Genomic DNA, 24,760 nt, shown 5'->3' on the forward strand with positions numbered 1-24,760 from the left:
CAACACCAATTTGTGTTCTGCCAGTGTCACAAATAGATATAAAAATATGCTCATCTGACCGCTATTTATTGCCCCAAACCCCTGAGCTTCCGGGGGCTCCGTCCCCTGGACCCCACACCAATTCGTGACCGTGCCACCTGCCATAAGGTATAAAATATGAACATCTGACGATAATTTAATGTATAAAACCCCTGAGCTTCTGAGGGAACCTCCGCCCTGGGGAAAAAACGTGTAAAAACACGTTAATTTTACTTTTTGGGGGGAGATATGCCCCCCCCCCACTGAGCGAAATATTGGCCGGCACGATTTTCAAATTTCAGCACACTAAATTTCAAATTTGGGCCCCACCCCTAAGAAATCCTGGATCCGCGCCTGTGGGTAGGGTTGGTTCATATTGTGACGGCATTAAAACATCGTTATTTTGCCGGCGAATCTCTCGCATATCCCACATGCTATGGAGGTTGTTTTATTTGTATTTTTATAAATCACCCGATATGAAGTTGACCTAAAACTTGCATGATGGCCATCTGTTAGCTTACCAGTTTCTAGTAATACGCTATTTACCATTATGGATATTTGTGATTTTCTATGAACCCGCACCTTAAACAAAGCGAACATATATTACATATTCTTAAAATGTCCCACTAATCCAGCTTGATTAGTGAATTACAGCATCCCAAACTTCAAAAAACGTAAATCTTATCAGTAAAAATGTCTTTGATAATTAAAAAAAAAAGAATTTTTTGACTTTTACATATACAAAAGTGTAAATTTAAACATTTAAACTAATAGATGGATAGGGAAAAAACCCACATATTACAATATATAATCTATAATGTAATATAATTGTTTATTTTGATAGAGTAGTTGAAAATAAAGTAGGTGTATTAAATATCATAATTTTGATTCGTTTGTTATGTAATAAAGGAGAAGAGAAAAGAAAAGAGAAGAGAAAAGAAAGAAGAGAGAGAGAAAGAAAAAAGAAGAAGATACCCCCCCCCCCCACCTCACTCCCACTCCGGGTCGGAGGGACCGATTTTGTGTTCCCAAAATTTCCGATAAAGGGTTACTTTTCACGCAACAAAGTCCGGCCCGTAATACACACAAATCCGGCCCGCACTGACTTTACACACCGAAGATAAAGGGGTGCTTTTAAACTAAGAGAGGGAACATACATGCGCGTACCCTAGATAACACTGAATGGGTTGGGGGAGGGGGGGGGGGGGGGGGGGGGGGGGGGGGGGGGGGAGGTGGGAAGGGGAAGAAAAAAGTCGGGTGAGAAAGGGGGAAAGACAAGGAAATGGCGCTAAGTGACAGTAACGACGAATATTAAGGAAAAACTGTAATCGGGAGATTTGGGGTCATTCCAGAAGGCTTGGAAAACGTTATTGAATAGAGGGGGCCGGGCCGGCCGCATAAAATCTCGAGCCACGGATTCAAAGTTAAACGTTACAAACAGCCCCTGCTTTTTGAAAAAAATTGAAAGGGCACAATATTTTGGATGTCTTTCAAATAGAAGCTATATACTAAACAGTCAAATTTTAAATTAACGGTAGGGCCGCTTCACAACTCTTATTTTGCCCTTCATTTGGATTCAGCTCATACCAACTCGCTTGTGCTTATATTTGAACTCATGTTGGTAGTGATAATGAACAGCGGCGGCGATTTTGGGCCCGATAGAGGGAAACGTCCCCCCGGAAACTTAGATATTTAGCTAGAAAGAAATATACATGTAGCGGAAAGAACGTACATATTGGTCTAAAGGATTTTCTAGAATGCATAATTTCAGCATTCTACATTGCAAATTCTCGCTTGGTCGCTATACGCCCCGGCCCTCGCCCGATAACACAAAACTAAGATATGACGCTCCCGGTTGCGATTATTTCATGGTTGGTGTATAAATAGATCTTTTTTCCCCTTTCATTTCTACTGACCTAATTGTATGCTAGGGGCAGTATGAGGACATAGGACGAAAAAAAGGGGCAGACAAAGAAACATTTTTGACTAAAACGGTACAACAAATCATCTTCTTTCTCTAATAATTCAATGAAACATTAAGCTTCTGCGCTTTGCGCTGGAGGGGGAAACTGAATTCAGAGAAGGATTAAGAGTCGGGAATGGAACAACGAATTATTTTCTTTCTCTAATAATTTCATTAAACTATGAAAGGTCAAAGCTTCCGCGCCTCGCGCGGAAGGGGGAAAATGAATTCGAACAAGGATTAAGAATCGAGAATGGGACACCGAATCATCTTCTTTCTCTAATAATTTAATGAAGCGTCAGAAGCTTCCGTGCTTCGCGCGGGAGGGGGGGGGGGGGGGGGCTGAATCCAGACAAGGATTAAGAGTCGAGAATGGTACAACGAATCGTCTTCTTTCTCTAATAATTTAATGAAACGTTAAGCTTCTGCGCTTCGCGCGGGAGAGGGGGGGGGGGGGAACTCAATTCAGACAAGGATTAAGAGTCGAGAACGGTACTCTTTCTCTAATGATTTAATGAAGCGTCAAAGCTTCCGCGCCTCGCGCGGGAGGGGGTATGGAAAGTTGGAAACCGAATTCAGACAATGATTAAGAATCGAGAACGGTACAACGAATCGTCTTCTTTCTCTAATAATTTGATGAAACGTCAAAGCTTCCGCGCTTCGCGCTGGAGAGGGGGAGGGACTCAATTCAGACAAGGATTAAGAGTCGAGAACGGTACTCTTTCTCTAATGATTTAATGAAACGTCAAAGCTTCCGCGCTTCGCGCGGGAGGGGGGGTATGGAAACTGAATTCAGACAATGATTAAGAATCGAGAACGGTACAACGAATCGTCTTCTTTCTCTAATAATTTAATGAAACGTTAAGCTTCTGCGCTTTGCGCTGGAGGGGGGAATCTAAATTCAGAGAAGGATTGAGGGTCGAGAATGGAACAACGAATTATCTTCTTTCTCTAATAATTTCATTAAACTATGAAAGGTCAATGCTTCGCGCGGGAGGGGGAAAACTGAGTTCAGACAAGGAATAAGAGTCGAGAATGGTACAACAAATCGTCTTCTTTCTCTAATATCAATTAATGAAAGATCAAAACTTCCGCGCTTCGCGCGTAATGGGGGGGGGGGGGGGGGGGGGGGGGGGGGGGGGAGGGGGGAGGGGAACAGCGAGCCGCCCGAATATGAATTTGTTATATCTTTTCTCGTATATTTTGCTAATAAATAACACTTTCACAAAATACATATTATCCTCAAATTTTTGCTCGTTCGCATTGTGAAACCAGAAAATTACTTTTCGGGCGAGAGGCTTCAGCCCCCCCCCCCCCCCCCCCCGATGAAATTGTCAAAAAAAATTACATATGGTGCTTCTAATATGACATTGTCAGTTTTGGTATGTTGAGTTGAAGAACGGTCTGCGCAATTTTCAAATTTCCGGCCCCCCCCCCCCCCCCCCCCCCTTATTGGAAAATCCTGGATCCGCGCCTGATGAACAGGTTAACAAATTTTGTTTTGTAAATAAAAGTAGTTCAACACATAACATTTTGAAAATTATACAAAACCAAAAAACGAAAAATTACAAATAAATTGACAAGAATCACAAAATACATGTAACAAGATAATGTTGTTAAAATGTCATGAAATGAAAACGATCAGTCTCGGCAAGGAGTTAAAGGTTCACTGATACCAGGAAGATGTTCCTGATGATACATTTCCTCTGGCAAAAAATAGCCTACATAAAAACACGACATTAATCTGCACGAGCATATCCCTACAGAGGGCGCAAGAGCAATTTGGCAAAAGTGTTCCGATGGATATGGTACGATATGCGGGGACCGCTAGCGCACGCGCACCGGATCCAGGGATATATATATTGGACCGAGTGGTTGTATCATTTTGAACTGTAAACACAGCTACAGTGCAAGTACGGTATACCGTACGTAGATCTACAGCTGTTCTGTATGCATATCGCTCGTGTCTGGCCAGGCTATTTGAACTGTAAAGTGTAACTCAAGCGAGTGTACAGTCTACATCTTCAAGAAAATTTAAAAGGTACGTTGCTAACCATATAAATATCTGATATTCGTGGTATACATTGCTCCTATTATATTTTCTAGCTCCTTGGTGCCTATAAAAGTATAATAGATTCTAAGTAGACTTTTCTAGGGCTAGATCTAGGCCTAGATCTAGTCTATAGACTATACTATAGGGACTAGACCCCTAATTCGTCTAGATGCTTTTCAGTTCACCTTTTCATGCCAATCATGGCCATGGCTTTTGACTTTTATTTTAAATAATAAAACTAGTCTAGTGTCCCTATGCACCCCAACACCCCCAACACCCTTGAATCATAACTGTGGATAGATCCCTCTAGACTAATTATGATAAATATATAGCCTTATAGGGGCCTAGACCTACATCGCTCGCTCATGCTGAAGCTGGCGAGTAAAACCGAGACTTAAGGCCAAAGGTTGAAAAATTAAGGGCCAAAATTAAATCAAAATGCGTTTTTAATCGCCCTTCTGCACCCAACAAACCTTGCAGTTGCACACTGCAGCCGGCAGCCTCGGCCTCGGAGTCGGAGTTGGATAGTCTTTCTTCTCGTACAAAGCACTGTGGAATTGGTCAAGATTTTTTTTTTAATGTGAAGATTGATCGAGTGATTCGCTTATAATTTATGTGTTCCTGATGACGAGCTATAGCATGCGATTTACAATTTCTAATACGCTGACCTCTTTTGTACTTATTGTATAGTTTGAGATGTTGATCCTGCCTGAAATGCAAATATACACCCAGTGCATGTAGATCTAGTCTACACCAAAAAATAAAAAATGTTTCTGCGTTGCCAATTTGATAATTACTTTACGAAAATAGCAGTGAGTTACTGTTAAAAGGGTAAGCGCGCAGAAAGTTTGCTAAATTCAGCAAACTCCGTGCGTGCTCCCTTCATAGCAATTTACTCCAAAATATTGGAAAGCAGAAAAATCAGAGAAGTAGACTGGTGAAATTTTGAATGAAATCAAACCAAATTAAAAGGAGAAATTAGTTATTAATATTTTAAAGTTATAATCACTAAGGTATGGGCTCATCAAATTGGCTTACTCGGAAACGTCTCTGTGATGTAGTTGCGGACAACTTTCTGATTTATTCCAAGTAACATACAAAATGACTATAACATTTTTTTTTTTTTTTTTTTTTTTTGGGGGGGGGGGTGTGTGTTGTCATTACTCAAGAATGAAAGATGGACTGGTTGAATGAGGGTCTTTGATGAATACTTTTAGATGTGAGCTTTAATATGTCACATTTGCAAGAAACATAAATTGGGACAAATGAATTTAAGTTGTTCATTATTCCTCAATGTCCCTATTTAGTGAAAAGTATTTGATTGATTACAGCATATATGCAAACATGTCTAGATTATCTTTGGATGATATCATCAAATAACTTATCAAATTTTGTTTGCCCAACTATGCTGAAAAGGGAGTCAAAGTTCTTGAGGTGCCTGGTAATGACAGTACTATGGGTGCATTGTACAATGTCCCAATTAACCCCACTGATATAGCAAGAAGTTCATTAGGGGGAAAAAATGGAAAATTTAATACATTATGTAACAGACTGTTTACTCAGTGTATGTAAGTCATGTGTGGAGTTCTAACATTACTTGTACACATATGAGTTACCCAGTGTAAGTTATATACGGGCAGCTATAGGTATGTTGTGATTTACTTAAATGATTGAAATGGGTCTGCATTATTGCATTCAACAAAAAATTACCCTGTCGCTATTTACTCTGTTTTAATGATCGGTATAGCAGCTTGAGAACCTTACCCTTGAGAAATAAGACACAATTTTCCTGTTTCATAATATTTTTTATCAATAACAAATTTATGCTAATATTCTATGACAAATTAGCTTTCAGCCAATTAGAGGCCACAGTTTCAGTACCGGTACCTCATAACAGTTATTGTAACATGTTTCATTGATAAAAAGGTTTATGAAACTGGGTCCTGATTCCATATGTCAAAGGTCATATATTAGGGTCATTAGATTATTACAAATTAAAGTGAATTGACTTTAGTTTAGCGTCGCCTACCTGTATGATGGATACAATTTGGATGAAGTTATCCTTGGATACAGGATCTTTACACCTCCTCAACAACTGTAGGTCGATGGTCGTGTAGCGGTCACTCAAGGTCATTGCTTTAGCAATTTGTGAAGAATTGTGATTAATGAATAGTTTTTCCTCTTTATCTTTTACCCAATACAGAGCCAGTCATGTCTGAAAAGAAGAATCGAGGAGGTCCATACAAGACTACACCTGCCACTGATCTGTCAAGATGGCGGCTCACTAATACGAACGGTCGTCAAACTTGGCAATACTACCCAGAAGGGGAAGAACCTGGACGTCCACAAAATTTTGTTGAAAAGTTCTCCCTTGGACTAAACATTGTAAGATATTTTGATTATTTGTCTTTCGATTGCAGGTATACAGTACATGTATATATCAGTCCTTACTAGATCAGAAATTGTTTTATTATCCCATTATATTTGGAATTTCATGAGGTGATATTTAAATTAAACAATAAGGCTTTTTTTTTGTGAGACAGAGTTATATAGCCATCTACAAGTACATGTAGACAGTGTAGTAGAAATAAACCCATCAATAATTAATGTATACATGCATTTCACATTCTGACTATTGGAATACAAATACTTGTAAAAGGTGAAAGAAATAAGTTGTAATAAGGCACTTTTAACAAAGATTTGCGCATTAAATTTGATTACATTACGAAAATGGCTGATTGAATTGAGGACTCTTATACTCATATTCAGGACTCTAATCCCTAAATTCTTTCAAGAAAAATCTAAAAACATTTTTGCTCAAATCTTATATCAATATACAAGAATAATCTTATAACAGTTGGTAATCATCTTAATTTTTCATTTAGGTCTTCATCATCTGCTCAATTAATTTAATATTTATTTGGTCTTATGATCTTACCTTCCCAAAATTAACATTATAAGTTACTTTTTTTCCGGTCATGATTTGTCCTGCTTCTTCATCCTTCCCCCTTTTCCCTTTTCCTTCTTATCTGTTTTACTTCTCCTTGTTCGTTTTGTGTTTGTAAATTGTATGTTGTTTTGAAATATTGTCTTGTGTTTTCTAAGTCTTTGTAGGCAAAACTTGAAACATTTGTATTTTTATTTTTTTCTGGGGGATCCACAAACTACAAGCACTGCTTTATAGTGGATCCCCCCACCCCCCATTTCCTCAGAAATTAAGAAATTCTTGTAATAATTTTATTATGTGCAAAGTTTATTTGTATAGTTTCTTGAAAAAATGAATTATGTATGAAATCAAATGTAATATCTTTGTTTAACTTTCTGTTGGAAATGAAATAAATATGAATATGAATATTACATAATGTATTTTGTGTTTGAAACATAGGATGATAAAGCCTTGTATTCATATTACATAACATATTTTGTGTTTGAAACATAGGATGATGAAGCCCCACCACTACCCAGAGCTAAGACTGCTGAAGAAGCTGCTAAGAATGGTATGAAGTTTTACTCCAAGCTACAAACAGAAGATGGTCATTGGGCGGGCGATTACGGTGGTCCACTCTTTCTTCTACCAGGTATTCATACAGTTAACGACAGAATTATACATACTCCTTGTAAATTTGATGTTCTTTGTATTTTTCATCCTTCACTGGTTGAATTATGGCCGGCCTTGAATACTATTGGCAGAGCTGCCAACCATTACGTTTTTCCTGGAATTTTTCTCTTTTTTTTTCTTTTCTTTTTTTCTTACATACTGCACGTCAAACAACTGCCCTAAAATGTTGATTTGATCACAAATTCAATAGAAAGGTTAAAACATACTAGAAGAGAAAAATATCCTCAAAAAGAATGAAACGTCCTAATATGAGAAAAAACTGCATGAGGAATGGAGATTCCTGCATTGGAAGTGTCTCGCGCGTGGTCGTAAGTTTTGTTTTAAATGAATTCCTTTTTTTGCTTTAATTCCTTTTATTGGTCGCACAAGGTTTGCAGCTCTGTATTAGATGTAAGCTTTAATACGCCACCTTCTTAAGAAAGGGAAATTGGGACATATCAATTTTTCGCATACTTTAACATTTACAAAAGTTGGTAAGGGTATGAATAATTTAATTATAAACTGTGTGTATTTTAAGTAGGGGTTCTCCATTTCTGAGTAATATAAAAATATAAATACATGTAGTCAATGTTGATTTTTGCCACGAAAATATGTAAAATATGTCCCCTTTGAATGATACTTCAACAAGATATTGGTGTACATGCTAGCAAGTTTTAGAAATGATTACCAGTAATGAAATAGTTATGAAAGAAACTATGACAGGATGGTAAAGTATTTTCACAAAGAGAAAGCAAGAGGGGTTTATTTCACAAGACATTAATCCCCATATTTTGCATGTTTTCTAAAAAGGGCGGGTAAGGTTTCTTACGCAGTGACCCGATGGTTCTAAGTAAGCCCTTCAGTAGTGATAGTTCTGTGATGTTAACAGTGTATCATATTACAACCGTGCATAGATTGAAGCAAAGACATGTTTTCATTTTCTATCTTACGCTACAGGTTTAGTCATCGTGTGTTTCATAACCGGTGTAGTCCTCCCTGATGCGTCCAAGAAGGAGATGGTGCGTTACCTTCGATCAGTTCAGTGCCCTGATGGCGGCTGGGGCTTGTAAGTTTACCAAATATTCATTTCTCCATTATACCAAGCCATTGTTCTGTGCAGAGGAAGTCCAGAAAGTATAGTGATCAAATTTCTTCTGAAGGTACCTCAACTGATCTAGATTTTCAATATGAGAGTAAACAAATAAAAGCTGGTATTAAGTTTAAAAGATGATTTTACTTCGTGAGTCTCGTGAAGAGACTAATTGAGAGCCCGCTTCAACCATGTGCAATCATTATCGCTACGTCGCCATTTTGGAAGACAACTCTTTCACGCAATCAATAATATTGGGAAATTTCGACGATCGTTTCCGGGGAAATTTGTGTTTTTTCGGCGGATGTCAATTGTCATCTTACGTTTGCCTTCATTTTGGATCATTTTGGACTTTGTCGGACCTTTTTTCGAGTTTCAACTACCTTTTAGTCATGGCATCGGCCACTCCGATTCCCGCGGATACAGCGGGCAAGGACAGGGACTCTCACACCGAACTCCAGGAAGCGGTATCGCACCATGGGTCCAAGCACCCCGCGACCACCACGCTCAACAAACCGCAGCATGAACCAAAAGGTTCCGCGAGAGATACGGGGAAAAAGAAAGTGACTTTGAGATCGACCAAAAAGACAAAAGAGAAATCACTGCCCGCTACTATTAGTAGTACAGCGGATTATGATACCCGACTATCGAAGCTGGAAGAAATGTTGTCGCGGGTGGTTGAGGCGCTCCCACAAACCCAAAGTCCAACCCCAACCCCACCGGTTCCACAGGCGGATCGATATGATTATGCAAGCACAAGCCACCATACTGGGTCCCCACCATGCATTTTGCCGGGGATAGACGAAGACATTACACATGTTTATGGTGGAGATGAGTCAGTGCTTGAGGATGAAATGGGGCAGCAGCATGCTGACTCTGAAACAATTATTCCTGCGTTCGCAATGAAATTTGCAGCGCAAACAGACGTGGGTTCACCACTCGACGATGAAGTAGCTAGTTCCACTTCTTACTTGTCAAATACCAAACTTGAGGATAAAGTTCTTGAAGAGACAACTGCTAAGTACTTACCACCGAGTAATTGCCCCATCCTCGATGTACCAAAAGTTAACCCGGTAATTTGGGAAAAGCTGTCGCCGTTCACACGAAGTCGTGACCTGAAACTGACAAGAGTCCAGAAGTTACTCACGAGGGGCTTAACCGCTTATACACGCTCGCTTTCATCTACACACCTCACGGAGACGCAGCAGGACGCCTTAGCGTTACTATCCAATGCCAATTTTGAGATGAACTCACTGCGTAAGGAACTAATTAAACCTGACATGAACCCGGCCTACTCTCACCTGTGCAAGGCACCGGTGACAAAATTCCTCTTTGGGGATGATTTAGGAAAGAGAGTAAAAGACCTGAAAGAAGAACAGAAAGCGACATTAGGTGTTGTGAAATCTGCTGATCAGAGTAAGGTTCGGGCTCGACCCGGCCAGACTACGTATCACCCATACAAGGCAACTGATACTTACCGCTCACAGCAGTACAGATCTGCGGGATGGTCGTCATCCTCAAACAGCCGACCTACTTCAGGGACGCCATATCGGCCTTTTTTAGGCAGGAGAGCGCCTTTCAGGGGGCGCACGCAGGCCCAAGCGCCGAGGCAGCCAGTGGCGTCGCAGGGTCGCTATCGTCCGAACCTGCAGAAAAAGTAGCTGCTAACATACCCCAAGAGGTAAGTAGCCCTTCACAATCATTTATATCAATACCCAAAGTTACTGAAAATTCTAATCAAGCGTCACCAGTTGGAGGTCGAGTGAGACTATTTTTTCGAGAATGGGAGAAGATCACTTCAGACCATGTCATTCTCGAAGCAGTAAAGGGGTACAAGATAGAATTTGACCCAACATTAATCTGCCCTACTAGAACTAATGTTTCTCGGCAGTACAAAAGAAGTGCTTCAGAAATTATAAATATTCAGAAAGAATTAGAAAACCTGAAGAACAAGAATGTGATAGAACACAGCTCTCCGTGTGTCACGGATGGGTTTGTATCAAACATTTTTACAAGGCCCAAGAAAAATGGGGGTGTCAGACTCATTTTAGACCTTTCGGACTTAAATGAATATGTTGTTAAACAGCACTTCAAAATAGACAACATTCATACTGTGGCATGTCTATTGACCCCACACTGTTACATGGCCTCAGTCGACCTCCAAGACGCTTATTATTCAATCTCAATAGAACCTGAATTTCGAAAATACCTGCAATTCACTTGGCAAGGTCATCATTGGCAGTACAAGGCACTACCTAATGGGCTTAGCTCTGCGCCAAGACTTTTCACAAAAATGTTGAAGCCCATATTTGCCTCTCTTCGAGAGGCAGGCCATGTTGTTTTGGGATATCTAGATGACATTATCATTATAGGTGAAACTAAATACCAGGTCGAAGCAGCAATTAGAGCAACCACGCAGGCATTTTCGGAATTGGGGTTTAAGATTCACCTCAAGAAATCTGTGTTGAAACCTGTACAAGAGATCCAATTTTTGGGCTTTATGATCAATACAGTAGATATGATTTTCAAACTCCCAGCAGATAAAGTCCTAAATATCAAGCTGGAATGTGAGACTTTGCTCTCTCAACCTGAACCCACAATTAGGCAAGTTGCTCATGTCGTAGGAAAATTGATTTCCACTTTCCCCGCTGTTCAGTATGGACCACTGTTTTACAGAAACCTTGAAAAGGGAAAAATCATAGCACTTAAAAGAAACAGTGGCCATTTTGACAGGACAATGGTGCTTTCTAATGAGGCAAAAAACGAGCTGCTATGGTGGTTAAACCACATTCAGTATGCATTTTCACCCATCAGTAGAGAGAAACCATCTCATGAAATTAGAACTGATGCTAGCGGCAGTGGATGGGGTGCAACAAATATGCAAATTCACACCGGGGGAAGGTGGAATGAGTCTGAACTAGAAAAAGCAAAAGACAATGAAATAAACTTTCTAGAGACTTTGGCAATAGGGTTTGGTTTAAAATCATTCCACAACCAAACAAAGAATGCTCATGTCCTTATTAGGTCTGATAATACAACAGCTGTAGCCTACATAAACAATATGGGGGGCATCAAGTCCCCCCATTGTAACCAACTGGCTGTAGACATTTGGAAGTGGTGCATAAAGAGAACCATATGGATTACCGCAGCATACCTCCCTGGCAAACAAAATACAGAGGCAGACCATAAATCACGTCATTTCAATGACAGAACTGAATGGATGCTCAGCAAGGAAGCATTCGCGAAGATAGTTCAGAAATTTGGGAAGCCCGAGATAGATATTTTTGCCTCACGATTAAATACCCAACTAGAGAGGTACATTTCATGGCTGCCTGACCCCAATGCAGAAGCAGTGGATGCTTTCACATTAGATTGGGAAAAATTTGAGTTCTATGCATTTCCTCCTTTCTGTCTCGTGGCAAGATGTATCCAAAAAATAAAGGCTGACAAGGCTACAGGCATTCTGATTGTACCTAAGTGGCCAACCCAGGCATGGTTCCCATGTCTCAGTAGCATCCTTGTTGGTGAACCATTCTTACTTAAAAGGAACGTCAACCTCCTCACGCAACCCACCTCCCAAACCCCACACCCTCTTCATGACCGTCTTGATCTTTTATGTTGCAGGGTATCCGGGGACCCTTCGAGAATATAGGACTCGAGGAAAGGGTCGTTGACGTCCTCACAGCATCTTGGAGGGATTCTACTAAGAAGCAGTATCGAGTTTATTGGACCAAGTGGAAACGATTTTGTGAAAGGAAGAAGACAAATCATCTTCGTACATCAGTTAGTTATGTTTTAAGTTTCCTATCAGAACTTTTTCACAGTGAAAAAGCTAGTTACAGTACATTAAATGCAGCAAGAAGTGCATTATCGTCGTATATATCTCTTGAACATAGTGCTCATCCCGTTGGATCACACCCACTGGTCTGTAGATTTTTAAAAGGAACATTTAATCTCAGACCTCCGACGCCACGTTACAAGGACACATGGAATGTGAGCGTTGCACTAGGCCTTTTACGCAGATGGTCACCAGCTAGAGATCTGAGTTTGAAACGTTTAACCCACAAACTGTGTTTGTTGTTAGCTTTGATCTCTGCACAGAGATCTCAAACATTGCATCTGTTAAGTCTCGATAACATAAAACTGAAACAAAGTTCAGTGATCTTTGAGGTTGATGACTTGTTAAAGCAAAGCCGTCCAGGTCAGCACGGTTTCACGCTCAACTTTAAGGCGTATACTCCAGATAGGAGACTCTGCGTTGTCCACTACCTCCGGACATACATCAGGAGAACAGAGGAAGTTCGAGGACAAGAACGGAAACTATTCATCAGCCATAGCAAACCTCATGGGAAAGTTTCATCCCAAACAATATCACGGTGGATTAAAGAGGCCCTAACTATAGCTGGAGTGGACACAAGAAAATACAAGGCACACTCCACGAGATCAGCTGCAGTGTCGGCAGCTAGCAGGGCCGATGTACCAGTCAAATGTATTCTAAACCAAGCTGGCTGGTCGAGCGAAAAAACTTTCCAGCAGTTTTATAATAGACCGCTCACAGATGACCGAGAACAATTCTCACATGCTGTACTTCAGCAATGAACTACGCGTTAGCTGAAAATATTCTGTCAGAGTGTCAAGAATTGAACCCAAAATTTGACAGGTTGGTTGTACAGACGTTGCCAAAAATTTGTTATACCGTACTGGTTAAGTACAGTTGATTTGTTATGATAACAAAAATTGTTGTGTTACTACAGATCCACATTCACATTACAGTCGGGACTCTGACTGCTGTATGTGAACTAACTACAAAATGTGTTTCGCTGAGCTACGAAATCTCAATTAGTCTCTTCACGAGACTCACGAAGTAAAATTGAAAGCTCAAACGATAACTTACCTGTTTGAAGTTTGAGTGTAATTTTATGAGGGAGTAGAGGGAAGAGATTAATTGCCCCCCTCTCCCTCCCTTTAAATAGAGTGTATTCTCTAGTTCACGTTCATTGTAAATGTAAATTCAAACAAGTTATCTGACCTTTCAGGATCAGCGAACACATTTTGTGGCTACAAAGAATGATTGCACATGGTTGAAGCGGGCTCTCAATTAATCTCTTCCCTCTACTCCCTCATAAAATTACACTCAAACTTCAAACAGGTAAGTTATCGTTTGAGCTTTCAATTAATTAGTTAATCAATCAACTCACTTATATGTAAGTTTATAATCCCTTCTTCATGTAGACTATCACACCGCCTTAATATTCTAAATATGGCATGTAACAGCATGACAATCAGGACAGATTTTTATGCCCCATGTTCATGTAGTCCTATATACATACAGTGCTTGTAACTTTTCCAAGACTGGGCCAAATTTCTTATCATTTTGATGATTCTAGAACCTTGCAGTACACACCAATACTTATATGCTAGATGATCAACCTTTTCTGATTGATTCCACTTTGTTTCTTTCACAATGCAATCGCATGACCAGAACTCAACTTCATCTTTAAACCTGTACATAAGGTCTACCTGCCTATAAAGACCACTTTTCATGTTTCATTTGAGTGATCTTTATAAACAGGTTTCACTGTATTTCATTTTGAATTCTTAGACACATTGAGGATCATGCTACTGTGTTTGGCACAGCAATGAACTACGTGACGATGAGACTACTGGGTGTCTCAAAGGATGATGAGGATCTCAAGAAAGCAAGGAAACTTCTTCTAGAGATGGGTAAGCAGGCAAGCCTTCACAAGATTAGATATACTATTTGTAGAAAGACAAGGCTGACCTTCATAGCAAACATTGCCTCATATTATTGGTTGGGTCTAGCAGACCTGCCAACCAGTACGATTTAGTTGTATATCATACTTTTTTTAGAAGCAAATTTGACAGTACGATTCCCCCCCCCCCCCCAAAAAAAAAAACAACAAACAAACAAACAAACAAAACAAAACAAAAAACAAAACAACAAAAAAAACACAAAAAAAAACAATTTTTTTTTTTTTTTTTTTTTTTTTTTTTTTTTTTTTTTTTTTTTTTTTTTTAATTTTATTTTGTGTATGTGTGCCATTTTCAATGGCAAATGCGCATTCTGTCCTGTAAAGTATCCTACAAACATCTCACATCGGCAATTTGGGAATGTTTATTGGTTCATGGAACACACCATTCGTGACCAAATCATGCATATTCAACCAATGATCCATAAACAATATTCTTTCTGTAGGTAGAAACTGTAAGAGGCATTGATCCGCGTAACAGTCTGTGTTTATTTTAAAAATACAACTTTTGTCAGTAAAATACAACTTTTGGGATTAAAGAATATATTTTTTGAACTGCAGAGGTTGGCAGGTCTGGTCTAGTTTCATTATACTAATGGGAATATCAGTGGGGTAGGGGTGGGGGGGGGGGGGGGGTAGGGGTGGGGGGGGGGGGGATTTTGCCCCCTTAATTTGCCTGTGTGAATGGTCATAACTTCAGTATTTTCCCCACCATGTGGAACATTGAAGAATCTCCATTATAAATAATTAATGAGGAACAACTGGAGAGGATGTAAAGAAATTAAAACCTTGAACTATTTCCTTAAAGCAGGACTGCACTACTTGTAGCTACTTCCGCCCCCTACATAGCCAACAATGCGTAAGCGGTGCCCGTTGATCTCCCATGATCCCCTTTTTCTTATGTTAATTGAGAGCTGATTTGATGAGATAACCACCTGTCAGTGACCATGCAGGGAGATCTAATCCCTCCTGGCAATCCTACCCTTGTGATAAGTTCATTTGTATGAAAACGGAAAACTAAGAGAAACAGAATGGCGGAAGTTAGAAATAAATCGAACCAATAATGAGGGAGTTTTTGTCTCGCCTGCGTAGCAAAAAGCGAGACATAGGCGCCGCTTTTCCGGCGACGGCGGCGGCGGCGGCGTCAACATCAAAAACTTAACCTAAGGTTAAGTTTTTGAGTTTTTGATATAATTTTTAAAGTATAAGTTCTTAGTCAATGAAACTTTGACTATAGGGTAATCAAGTATCCCCAATCATGTGAGTAGAATTTTAGATCACAAAGTCAAGGTCAAAGGTCATTTCAGGTCAACAGACTTGGACTATGTTGTAGCATCATCATGGAAAACTTAACCTAAGGTTAAGTTTTTGAATTTTTGATATAATTTTGAAAGTATAAGTTCTTAGTCAATGAAACTTAGACTATAGGGTTATCAAGTCTCCCCAATCATGTGAGTAGAATTTCAGGTCACTAAGTTAAGGTCAAAGGTCATTTAAGGTCAACGAACTTAGACTTTGTTGTGGCATCAACATCGAGATTTTCATGCTTCTTCTTCGTTTTTTTTCAACCGATTTTGATTCTGATTGTTTCATATGATAGGGCTAGGAGGGGGATTTTAAAATTCCTACACAGAATTTTGAAATTGTTCTCCATTAATTAATTATGGTAATTTATGCAAATTTATTCCAAAAATAACAAAAATTGCTTCTTTTCCCTCATTTCTTGACCGATTTTGATTTGGTTTGCCTTATCTGGCAGAGCTAAATTTGGAACACTAAACTTCTACACAGAATTGTGAGATTTTGCTCCATTGATTATTTATGGTACTTTATGCAAATGAAATGAAATTATGTACCTTCCAGGGTATCAAATTTTTATTTTTTGACCAGTTCAAAAGTGTACCACATAAAATTTATGATATTTGTTGTTGCGAGATGCGGATGAGCGCTACGTCATTGACGTTCTGGTTTATCATATTGAATTGCGTTATGCAGGCGAGACCGCCGAGAGCGTTTCCCTTGTTAATGTTTGAAACCAAACTAAGTAGACAAGAATGAACTGATTAGATTTTGGAAATCAAAGGTCACAGGGTCATAAAAATGTTAAAAACTACCAACAGATATCTTGAAACGAATGTATGATGGAAGCAATTTATACCAAATTTGGATAAAGTGTGTATTCACTGTTACAAAATTTGACAGCACTTACAGTAAGAAGCTTCTGGTGAAAAGTTTCGAAGTGAGAATTGCATGGAGGGCGTAGGAATAATTGTGGACTGCTTGCAGTGAAATATCCTATAATATGTGGTCATTTTTACACTTTTCTTTTATAAATGTCACTGTAAACTACTGTAATTCACTAATTTTGCCGTAAAGTTGACATTCGAAGAGTTCCCCATACCTACAGATGGGAGTGTTATTTATTCAATGATAATTGTTTTGATTGCAGGTGGTGCTGAGAGCATTCCATCTTGGGGCAAGTTCTGGCTCTGTGTTCTCAATCTTTACAAATGGGAGGGCATGCACTGCTTGTTTCCTGAAATATGGTAAGGAAAAAAAAAGGGGTCCTGGGATCCGCTTCACAATGCCTTTTTTTTAATGACAAATGACAAAAATCAGTGACAAATCTGCTGATAACCAATCAGAAGCAAGGATTTTACTAGCTTATAACATTTTTCACTGTTGACAAGTTTTGTGAAATGGGGCCCAGAAGTTAAATTTTGTATTGATTTCAGAGTGATCATGAAACTGATGATGATAGTCTTGGGCTGTGACTAAAATCCAAATCACTGATAGAATACTGCTGATGCCTTCTAATGCCACTTGGTATGTTAAGAGGATTCTCATCTGGTAACGTCTATCCCAGCTGACAAGAAGTCTGGTAGAATGTTTTATCATTCAACAGTTCTGCCTAATGGCTATTGACAGAACAATGCATATGGAGAGAATGGTTAATGCGGATGACTCAGCTATCTAATCTATATTGTTCTCCAATTCCATTGCACTATTTGAGTACTTGGGTAAAGACTTAACAAGGTGATTGAACTATACAGATACCTATTTGGTTGAACTTCCAAGTAGCTAACATGGTTTATGTTCCAAATTCCAAGCGTAATGATAAAAGGAAGTTCCATGATAATTGACCAGTTATACTACGTAATACCAATTTCGGGATTACGTTAAATGAGACCCCGTTAGTGCGCATGCGCTAATCAGCAATTCGTTAGTCGCGTGTTATTTGAGCGAAAGGACCCCTTTCTGGCTCAAGAAATCAGATTTATTATCCACGCAATCCCCGAAATTCAAAGGTAAAAAACGTTATTAGTTTCACCCTTGACATTTACTGATAACTTGAGACGCTTATTTTTTATAAATCACGCCCTTCTGAAGTGATATTTTATCGATAGAATTGTAATGTCTCAAATGGATAGCAGCACTGCTGCGTTTCCTCCGTCCGCGCTTTCACCCCAGGCCCCGCCTGGTAGCGCAGGAGCCACGGGCTCCGACGGAAAGAAAAAATTACCCAACTCCAGTGGCAAAGTCACGGCTGGCAAAGTCAGCAAGAGTGGGCCGGGGAAAGCTAAAAGTAAAACAAAGTCGGACTCGGAGCCAAAGGCAATGAGCGAGAAAAATCAAGAAGTGGAATCAACGGTTCCATTTTCTACTTTTAATAACAGACTTGATAAAATGGAAGCGCTTCTTGCGCGAGTGGTTGAGGCGTTGCCCGCTACTAATGCTACGGCTGTCACCGGCAGCTCACACCCGTCTTCGTCTCGCGGCCCCACCGGGGCTACCGGCGGGGAAGACTATGTGCAACGGCCTCCGTTCGACCACGGGAATGACATACCGCCCACCGGGCTCATGGATTTTTACGGTCTACCCGCGGATGCAACCGAAGCGGGCGCCGTCTCGGAGGAAGAGAATTTTGACTCAGACATGCCTCAACCTGATAACTTTGTCATTCCCTCGATCGCCGCAAAATTCGCAATGGCGTCGGATATCGGAGATCCTATTGAGGAGGAGATAGCCCAATCTACTTCATATCTCATGACACACCAATTGGAGGGGAAAGTTCTTGATGAAGTTACTGCAAAATACCCAGCTCCAAGCAATTGTCAGATTATAGAGGCACCAAAGGTGAACCCTGTGATATGGGACAATCTACCTCCGATGACAAAAAGCCGTGACTTGAAGTTACAGCGAGTTCAGAAATCACTCACTCATGGCATCAATGCATTTGCCCGCTCCGTTTCTACGGGCGGTATAACTGATACACAGCAAGATGCTTTGGCGTTGATTTGTAACGCTAACTTTGAACTGAACTGCCTGCGAAAAGAGCTCATAAAACCTGACTTGAATGCAAGGTTTACGCATCTGTGCAAACCTACTCTGCCAGCTACTAGACTTTTGTTTGGTGATGATCTTGGAAAGCAGGTGAAGGATCTCAAAGATCAGCAACTGGCAGCGGCCGGTGTAATGAGGGACAAATTCAAAAACCGCTTTGCTTCGCATCCCTATCGGGGACGTGGCTACAATGCACCGGGGCACCGCTGGGGCTCACAGAGCCAATCCCGCTGGTATAGCAGGCCAATGTCAGGATCGCAGGGTGGCCCTTTTTTAGGGTACAGACAGAACAGGAGGGGCAGACAGCCTCCGTACACTCAGTCTCAGGCTCCGAACCAGCCTCAAATGCAAGCGCCAGGTGCCCAGAGGGGTCCCATGGGCCAGCAGAGGAGGAAGTAGAACTCCCAAGACCAAGTCACGACAAGGTTAGTGACTCACACTTTGATCTCATTTTTAGCGAAAATGATATGACTAATGCTAGTACTAGTACTAGTAGTGTTCCCCCAGTGGGCGGTCGACTGAGGTATTTTAGGAAAAATTGGCAAGAGCTAACAACAGACCCTATTGTTATTAGGGCTGTCACGGGATACAAGATCGAGTTTGATGTAGAAAAAATTAAAGACTTGCCTGAATTAAAGGCTAAACGCTATAAACGGAGTGTCCAGGATGCTAAGCGCATTCAAGAAGAAATTACTAGCCTCCATCGTAAAAATGTTATTGAGCCCTGTGTACACGAAGAGGGTGAATTCATTTCTAATATTTTTACTACGCCTAAAAGAACTGGAGGTGTACGTCTAATCCTCGATCTTTCAGAATTGAATAAATGCATGATGTATAAGCATTTTAAGATGGATAATATCCACACTGTGCTGGATCTTGTATCCCCCGACAATTTTCTAGCCTCTGTCGACCTCAGAGATGCATATTATACAGTACCGATCCACCAAGAGGATAGGAAATACCTCAAATTCATTGTCAATGGTCAATGTTGGCAATTCAAAGCACTGCCCAATGGTCTCAGTACAGCACCAAGGCTATTCACAAAATTACTAAAGCCAGTTTTTTCTAAGCTCAGACAAGCTGGTCACATTGTGGTAGGATATTTGGATGACACAATCCTCATTGCAGAAAATGAGGAAAAGCTCAAAGCAGCTGTTAAGGCTACCACTGACATCCTTGCACAACTCGGGTTCATTATTCACCCTGAAAAATCGGTACTTACCCCCACCAAAGAGATAACGTTCCTTGGCTTTGTTCTGAATACAAATACTATGCAAATTAGGCTTCCAGAAAGCAAGGCGCTTGAAGTCGAACGCCTCTGTCAAGAGCTTATTGACACTAAGGAGCCCTCAATAAGGCATGTTGCCAGGGTTATTGGGAAGATCGTTTCAACTTTCCCAGCAGTCCAATATGGCCCTCTCTTCTATCGTACTTTAGAGAGAGACAAAATTGCAGCACTAAAAGCAAACAGAGGTCATTTCGATAGAAAAATGACACTTTCAAATGAAGCCAAGGGTGAGCTTCAATGGTGGGTCGAGCATGTAACGTCTTCATTTGCACCAATAAGAAGACCGAAACCAGACCTTGAGTTGCGCACGGACGCCAGTGGGGCTGGCTGGGGTGCTACTAACCTCCAATCATGCACAGGTGGTAGATGGAATGAAAAAGAATTGCACAAAGCTAGGCATTATGGCATTAACTACCTTGAAACAGTTGCTGCGGGGTTTGGCGTTCAATCCTTCTGTGCTGATACGGAAAATGTGCATGTACTACTCCGTGTTGATAATGTAACCGCAGTATCATACATTAACAATATGGGGGGCTGCAAGTCCGCAGATTGCAATGAGGCAGCCAAACACATTTGGGAATGGTGCATGAGTAGGAACATATGGCTATCAGCTGCCCATTTACCAGGGAAACTAAACACAGAGGCAGACCACATGTCTAGACACTTTAACCACAAGACAGAGTGGATGCTAAATACAGATGCATTCAAAGAAATTGCTCAGCAATTTGGTTCCCCAGAAATAGACCTATTTGCATCAAGATTAAACAAGCAAGTTGACAGATACATCTCATGGCTGCCTGACCCTGGAGCTGAAACACTTGATGCTTTCACAATCGACTGGAAACCATTAAGTTTCTACGCTTTCCCACCCTTCTGCCTCATCGCAAAATGCTTACAAAAGATTAAATGCGATGATGCAACAGGCCTACTAGTAATTCCAAACTGGCCTACCCAACCATGGTTCCCTCTTTTGAAGAGTATGATTATTGGGGAGCCAATGTTCATAGCTAGAAGGCCAAACTTACTAGCACAGCCTATTACAAATGAGCCACACCCGCTTAATAATCAGCTTGATTTGCTTTGTTGCAGGTGCTGCGCCAGCCACTAGAAAGTAAAGGTTTGAGTGCAAGAGCTATCAATGTAATAGCAGCATCGTGGCGAGCATCAACGACAAAGAACTATGCCGTTTACATAAGGAAATGGAAGACATACTGCCATAAAAAAGGCTTGAACTATCTCCAGGCGAGATCCAATGATGTAATTGATTTTTTGTCAGAACTCTTTGAAAGTGAAAGAGCTAGTTATAGTGTTATAAATTCTGCACGCAGCGCCTTGTCTGCATTCCTAGTACTTGAGGATTCGTCATGTACAGTTGGAACTCATCCTCTTATTAGTCGTTTTTGTAAAGGAGCTTTTCAATTGCGCCCTCCAGCGCCAAGATATAAGGAGATTTGGGATGTGAACATAGTGTTTAATTATCTACGGAAGTGGGCACCAGCGAATTCGCTCACGCTAAAAACTCTGACTATGAAACTTTGCACACTTATGGCGCTGATATCGGCCCAGCGGGTCCAGTCACTGCACAGCTTGCATCTCGACTACATGAAAATCAAGGGCAGCGAAGTTCTGTTCATTTTTAAGGACCTCCTAAAGCAAACAAAACCAGGGAATGTGAACTTCAACTTGAAAATGAAGGCATATCCACCAGACAAGAGGTTATGTGTACTTAACTACTTGCGGCACTACTTGCGCAGAACGGAGAGCGTCAGGGGACAGGAACGCTATCTGTTCATCAGCTTCAAGAAACCGCACAAACGCGTTACTACGCAGACCATCGCCAGATGGGTGAAGGAAACGTTGACCTCAGCAGGGATCGACACAGACATCTACAAAGCTCATTCTACTAGAGCTGCATCAACTTCAGCAGCAAACAGTTCAAATCTGCCTATCAAGCATATACTAGCCCAGGCGGGCTGGTCTTCTGAACGGACGTTTCGAAACTATTACATGAAACCAGTAGAGAACAGGAACGTCAATTTCACAGGTGCAATCATGGCGTCCTAAAGGATGTCCTAGAATTGGCATCGCCTTTTTAAGGTCAGCTGGTTTACCTTCTTAGCAGCATGCTTTAGCTTGCTATTCTATCAATAATGTATACTTTTGTGTTGAGCACTGGATCGGATGGCCTACTGAGCTTCGAAATCTCATTTAACGTAATCCCGAAATTGGTATTACGTAGTATAATTGAAAGATTAAACGAGAACTCGTTTGAGATTTAATCTCAATTATATAAGTAATATAAAATGAGGGTTTACGTCCCTCCCTTACCCTCCCTAGTGCTGGGTATTGTTATTAATTACAGTTCTCGTTATCTTTCTGCTTGGTTCAGTAGGCACATCCTCGGCTATCTACGAATATTGCTGATTAGCGCATGCGCACTAACGGGGTCTCATTTAACGTAAACCCTCATTTTATATTACTTATATAATTGAGATTAAATCTCAAACGAGTTCTCGTTTAATCTTTCAATTTACTAACATATGCAAATTTATGGATGATTATTACCTTGGGACCTACATATAGTGACGAGTTATTCTATTAACCTGTTATTAATGAATGAACTACAATACTTGGAATCAAGTCTGCATACATTATTTGTAAGAACAAACTCTTTAAAAAAAGTATGCAACAAAGTTGAACCAGGCTATTCATTTAGGATAGTGATTGTAATAACTGCTATTGACAAGGAAGGCAATGGTGATGTCATAAATGATGTTGATGATAGTGATGAACACATTGGTAACATTGATCCCTTTTGCAAGATATTAATGTACATTTGCCACACTAAATTTAGGTGAGATAATTCGTACTTGCTCAAGTGATGTAATGGCAGCTGTGCTAAAGCTGGGGTAATAATAATGGAGGGCTACGAGTGGCATATTGCTAGACACAAGTGCTATACAGGACTTCACTATTAAAGCTCCACTGCACTACTTATAGCTACTTGCGCCCTCTATATAGCAAACCATGCCTAACCGTGACCGCTGGTACCCCATGGTCCCTTTTTTCTTATGTTAATTGAGAGCTAATTTGATGATATAACCACCTGTCAGTGACCATGCAGGGAAGTCTAATCCCTTCTGGCCAACTAGTGTAGATAACAGCGCTCAAAATACGGGGGGGGGGGGGGGGGGGGGGGGGGGGGGGGGGGGGGGGGGGGGGGGGGGAGGGGGTTAACACCCCCCCCCCCCCCCCTTGGGCTGCCAAGTGAAAATGTGATGTGCATAGATATGTGTCCAGACCCAAACAGTATTAGTAGATGCCAGGAAAACATCACTTACGGGGGGTTCAAAATAGCACCCCCCAAAAAAAAAAAAATCGCCTCGCCGCTAGGCAGCTCGTGGACGATGCTCTGCATGTATTAAAGTAGATGCCAGGAAAACATCACTTAATTACGCAGCTCATGGACGATGCTCTGCATTGGGTTATTTCCCCCCTGAGCAAAAAGCTAGATCTGCCCCTGGGTAAAGACTTAAAGTACAGAAAAATGTGAGGGTTGCTCCGAATAATGAGGAGGAAATAATGTGCAAAACGGGAAGAAATCGAGAGAATGTCATCACAGGATGAAAGTCAGTAGCAGCTATGTAGGCCTTACTTGTAAATTTGTAAGAGGGAAAATGCTGACTTAAATAAATGATAATAATGAAATAGCTGAGAATTGAGGAGTAACATGGGCACCAATTCATTGAAAATTTGTATAAAAAAGAGCCCCTGTGAGTACTAAAAGAGCTCCCGTGAGAAGGCTCACGGGGGCTCTTTTTTTTTTTGGAAGAGCCCCTGTGGGCAAAAAATTAATTTGAGCCCTGGTAGATAAGCTTTAATGGTGATGAATAAGTTCACGATGATAATGAATCTATTTCGTATCATTGATCCTCTCCAGGTTGTTTCCCACTTGGCTTCCTGCTCACCCATCCACTATCTGGTGTCATTGTCGACAGGTTTATCTTCCAATGGGATTCTTTTATGGGATCAAGTTCCAGGCCGAAGAAAATCAGCTCACCAGGGAGCTCAGAAAGGTATGAACCCTGCTCCCCCTCCCCCTCTCTCCTCCCTCCCCTCTCTCCTCCCTCCCCCTCCCCTCTCTCCTCCCTCCCCCTCCCCTCTCTCCTTCCTCCACTTCCCCCTCTCTCCTCCCTCCCTCCCCTCCCCCTCTCTCCTCCCTCCCCCTCCCTCCCCCTCCCCTCTCTCCTCCCTCCACCTCCCCTCTCTCCTTCCTCCACCTCCCCCTCCCCCTCTCTCCTCCCTCCCTCCCCTCCCCCTCTCTCCTCCCTCCCCCTCCCCTCTCTCCTCCCTCCCCCTCCCCTCTCTCCTCCCTCCCCCTCCCCCTCTCTCCTCCCTCCCCCCTCCCCTCTCTCCTCCCTCCCTCCCCCTCCCCTTTCTCCTCCCTCCCCCTCCCCTCTCTCCTCCCTCCCCCTCCCCTTTCTCCTCCCTCCCCCTCCCCTCTCTCCTCCCTCCACCTCCCCCTCTCTCCTCCCTCCACCTCCCCCTCTCTCCTCCCTCCCCCTCTCTCCTCCCTCCCCTCTCTCCTCCCTCCCTCCCCTCCCCTCTCTCCTCCCTCCCTCCCTCCCCTCCCCT

At 41.4% G+C, this 24,760-nt stretch overlaps 1 protein-coding gene and 1 long non-coding RNA gene across 2 annotated transcripts in view; both read left to right on the forward strand.

Moving 5' to 3' along the window:
* The first annotated feature begins 3,891 nt into the window (after positions 1-3,891).
* LOC590839 overlaps positions 3,892-24,760 on the forward strand; it is a 33,148-nt gene continuing 12,279 nt past the window's right edge. The window contains exons 1-7 of the long non-coding RNA XR_004062015.1: positions 3,892-4,022; positions 6,238-6,419; positions 7,474-7,612; positions 8,590-8,698; positions 14,325-14,446; positions 16,943-17,039; positions 24,066-24,201. This is a non-coding gene — a long non-coding RNA (lanosterol synthase). The remainder of the gene's footprint in view (positions 4,023-6,237; positions 6,420-7,473; positions 7,613-8,589; positions 8,699-14,324; positions 14,447-16,942; positions 17,040-24,065; positions 24,202-24,760) is intronic.
* On the forward strand, positions 17,620-21,678 carry LOC115919797. The gene is made up of 2 exons (XM_030974026.1): positions 17,620-19,262; positions 21,215-21,678. Exon 1 carries the CDS (start codon positions 17,908-17,910, stop codon positions 19,234-19,236), a length of 1,329 nt encoding a protein of 442 aa, XP_030829886.1. The 5' UTR covers positions 17,620-17,907; the 3' UTR covers positions 19,237-19,262; positions 21,215-21,678.

Source organism: Strongylocentrotus purpuratus, unplaced genomic scaffold (genome assembly GCF_000002235.5).
Source record: "Strongylocentrotus purpuratus isolate Spur 01 unplaced genomic scaffold, Spur_5.0 spur5_contig_866, whole genome shotgun sequence".
NCBI classification, from domain to species: Eukaryota; Metazoa; Echinodermata; class Echinoidea; order Camarodonta; family Strongylocentrotidae; genus Strongylocentrotus; species Strongylocentrotus purpuratus.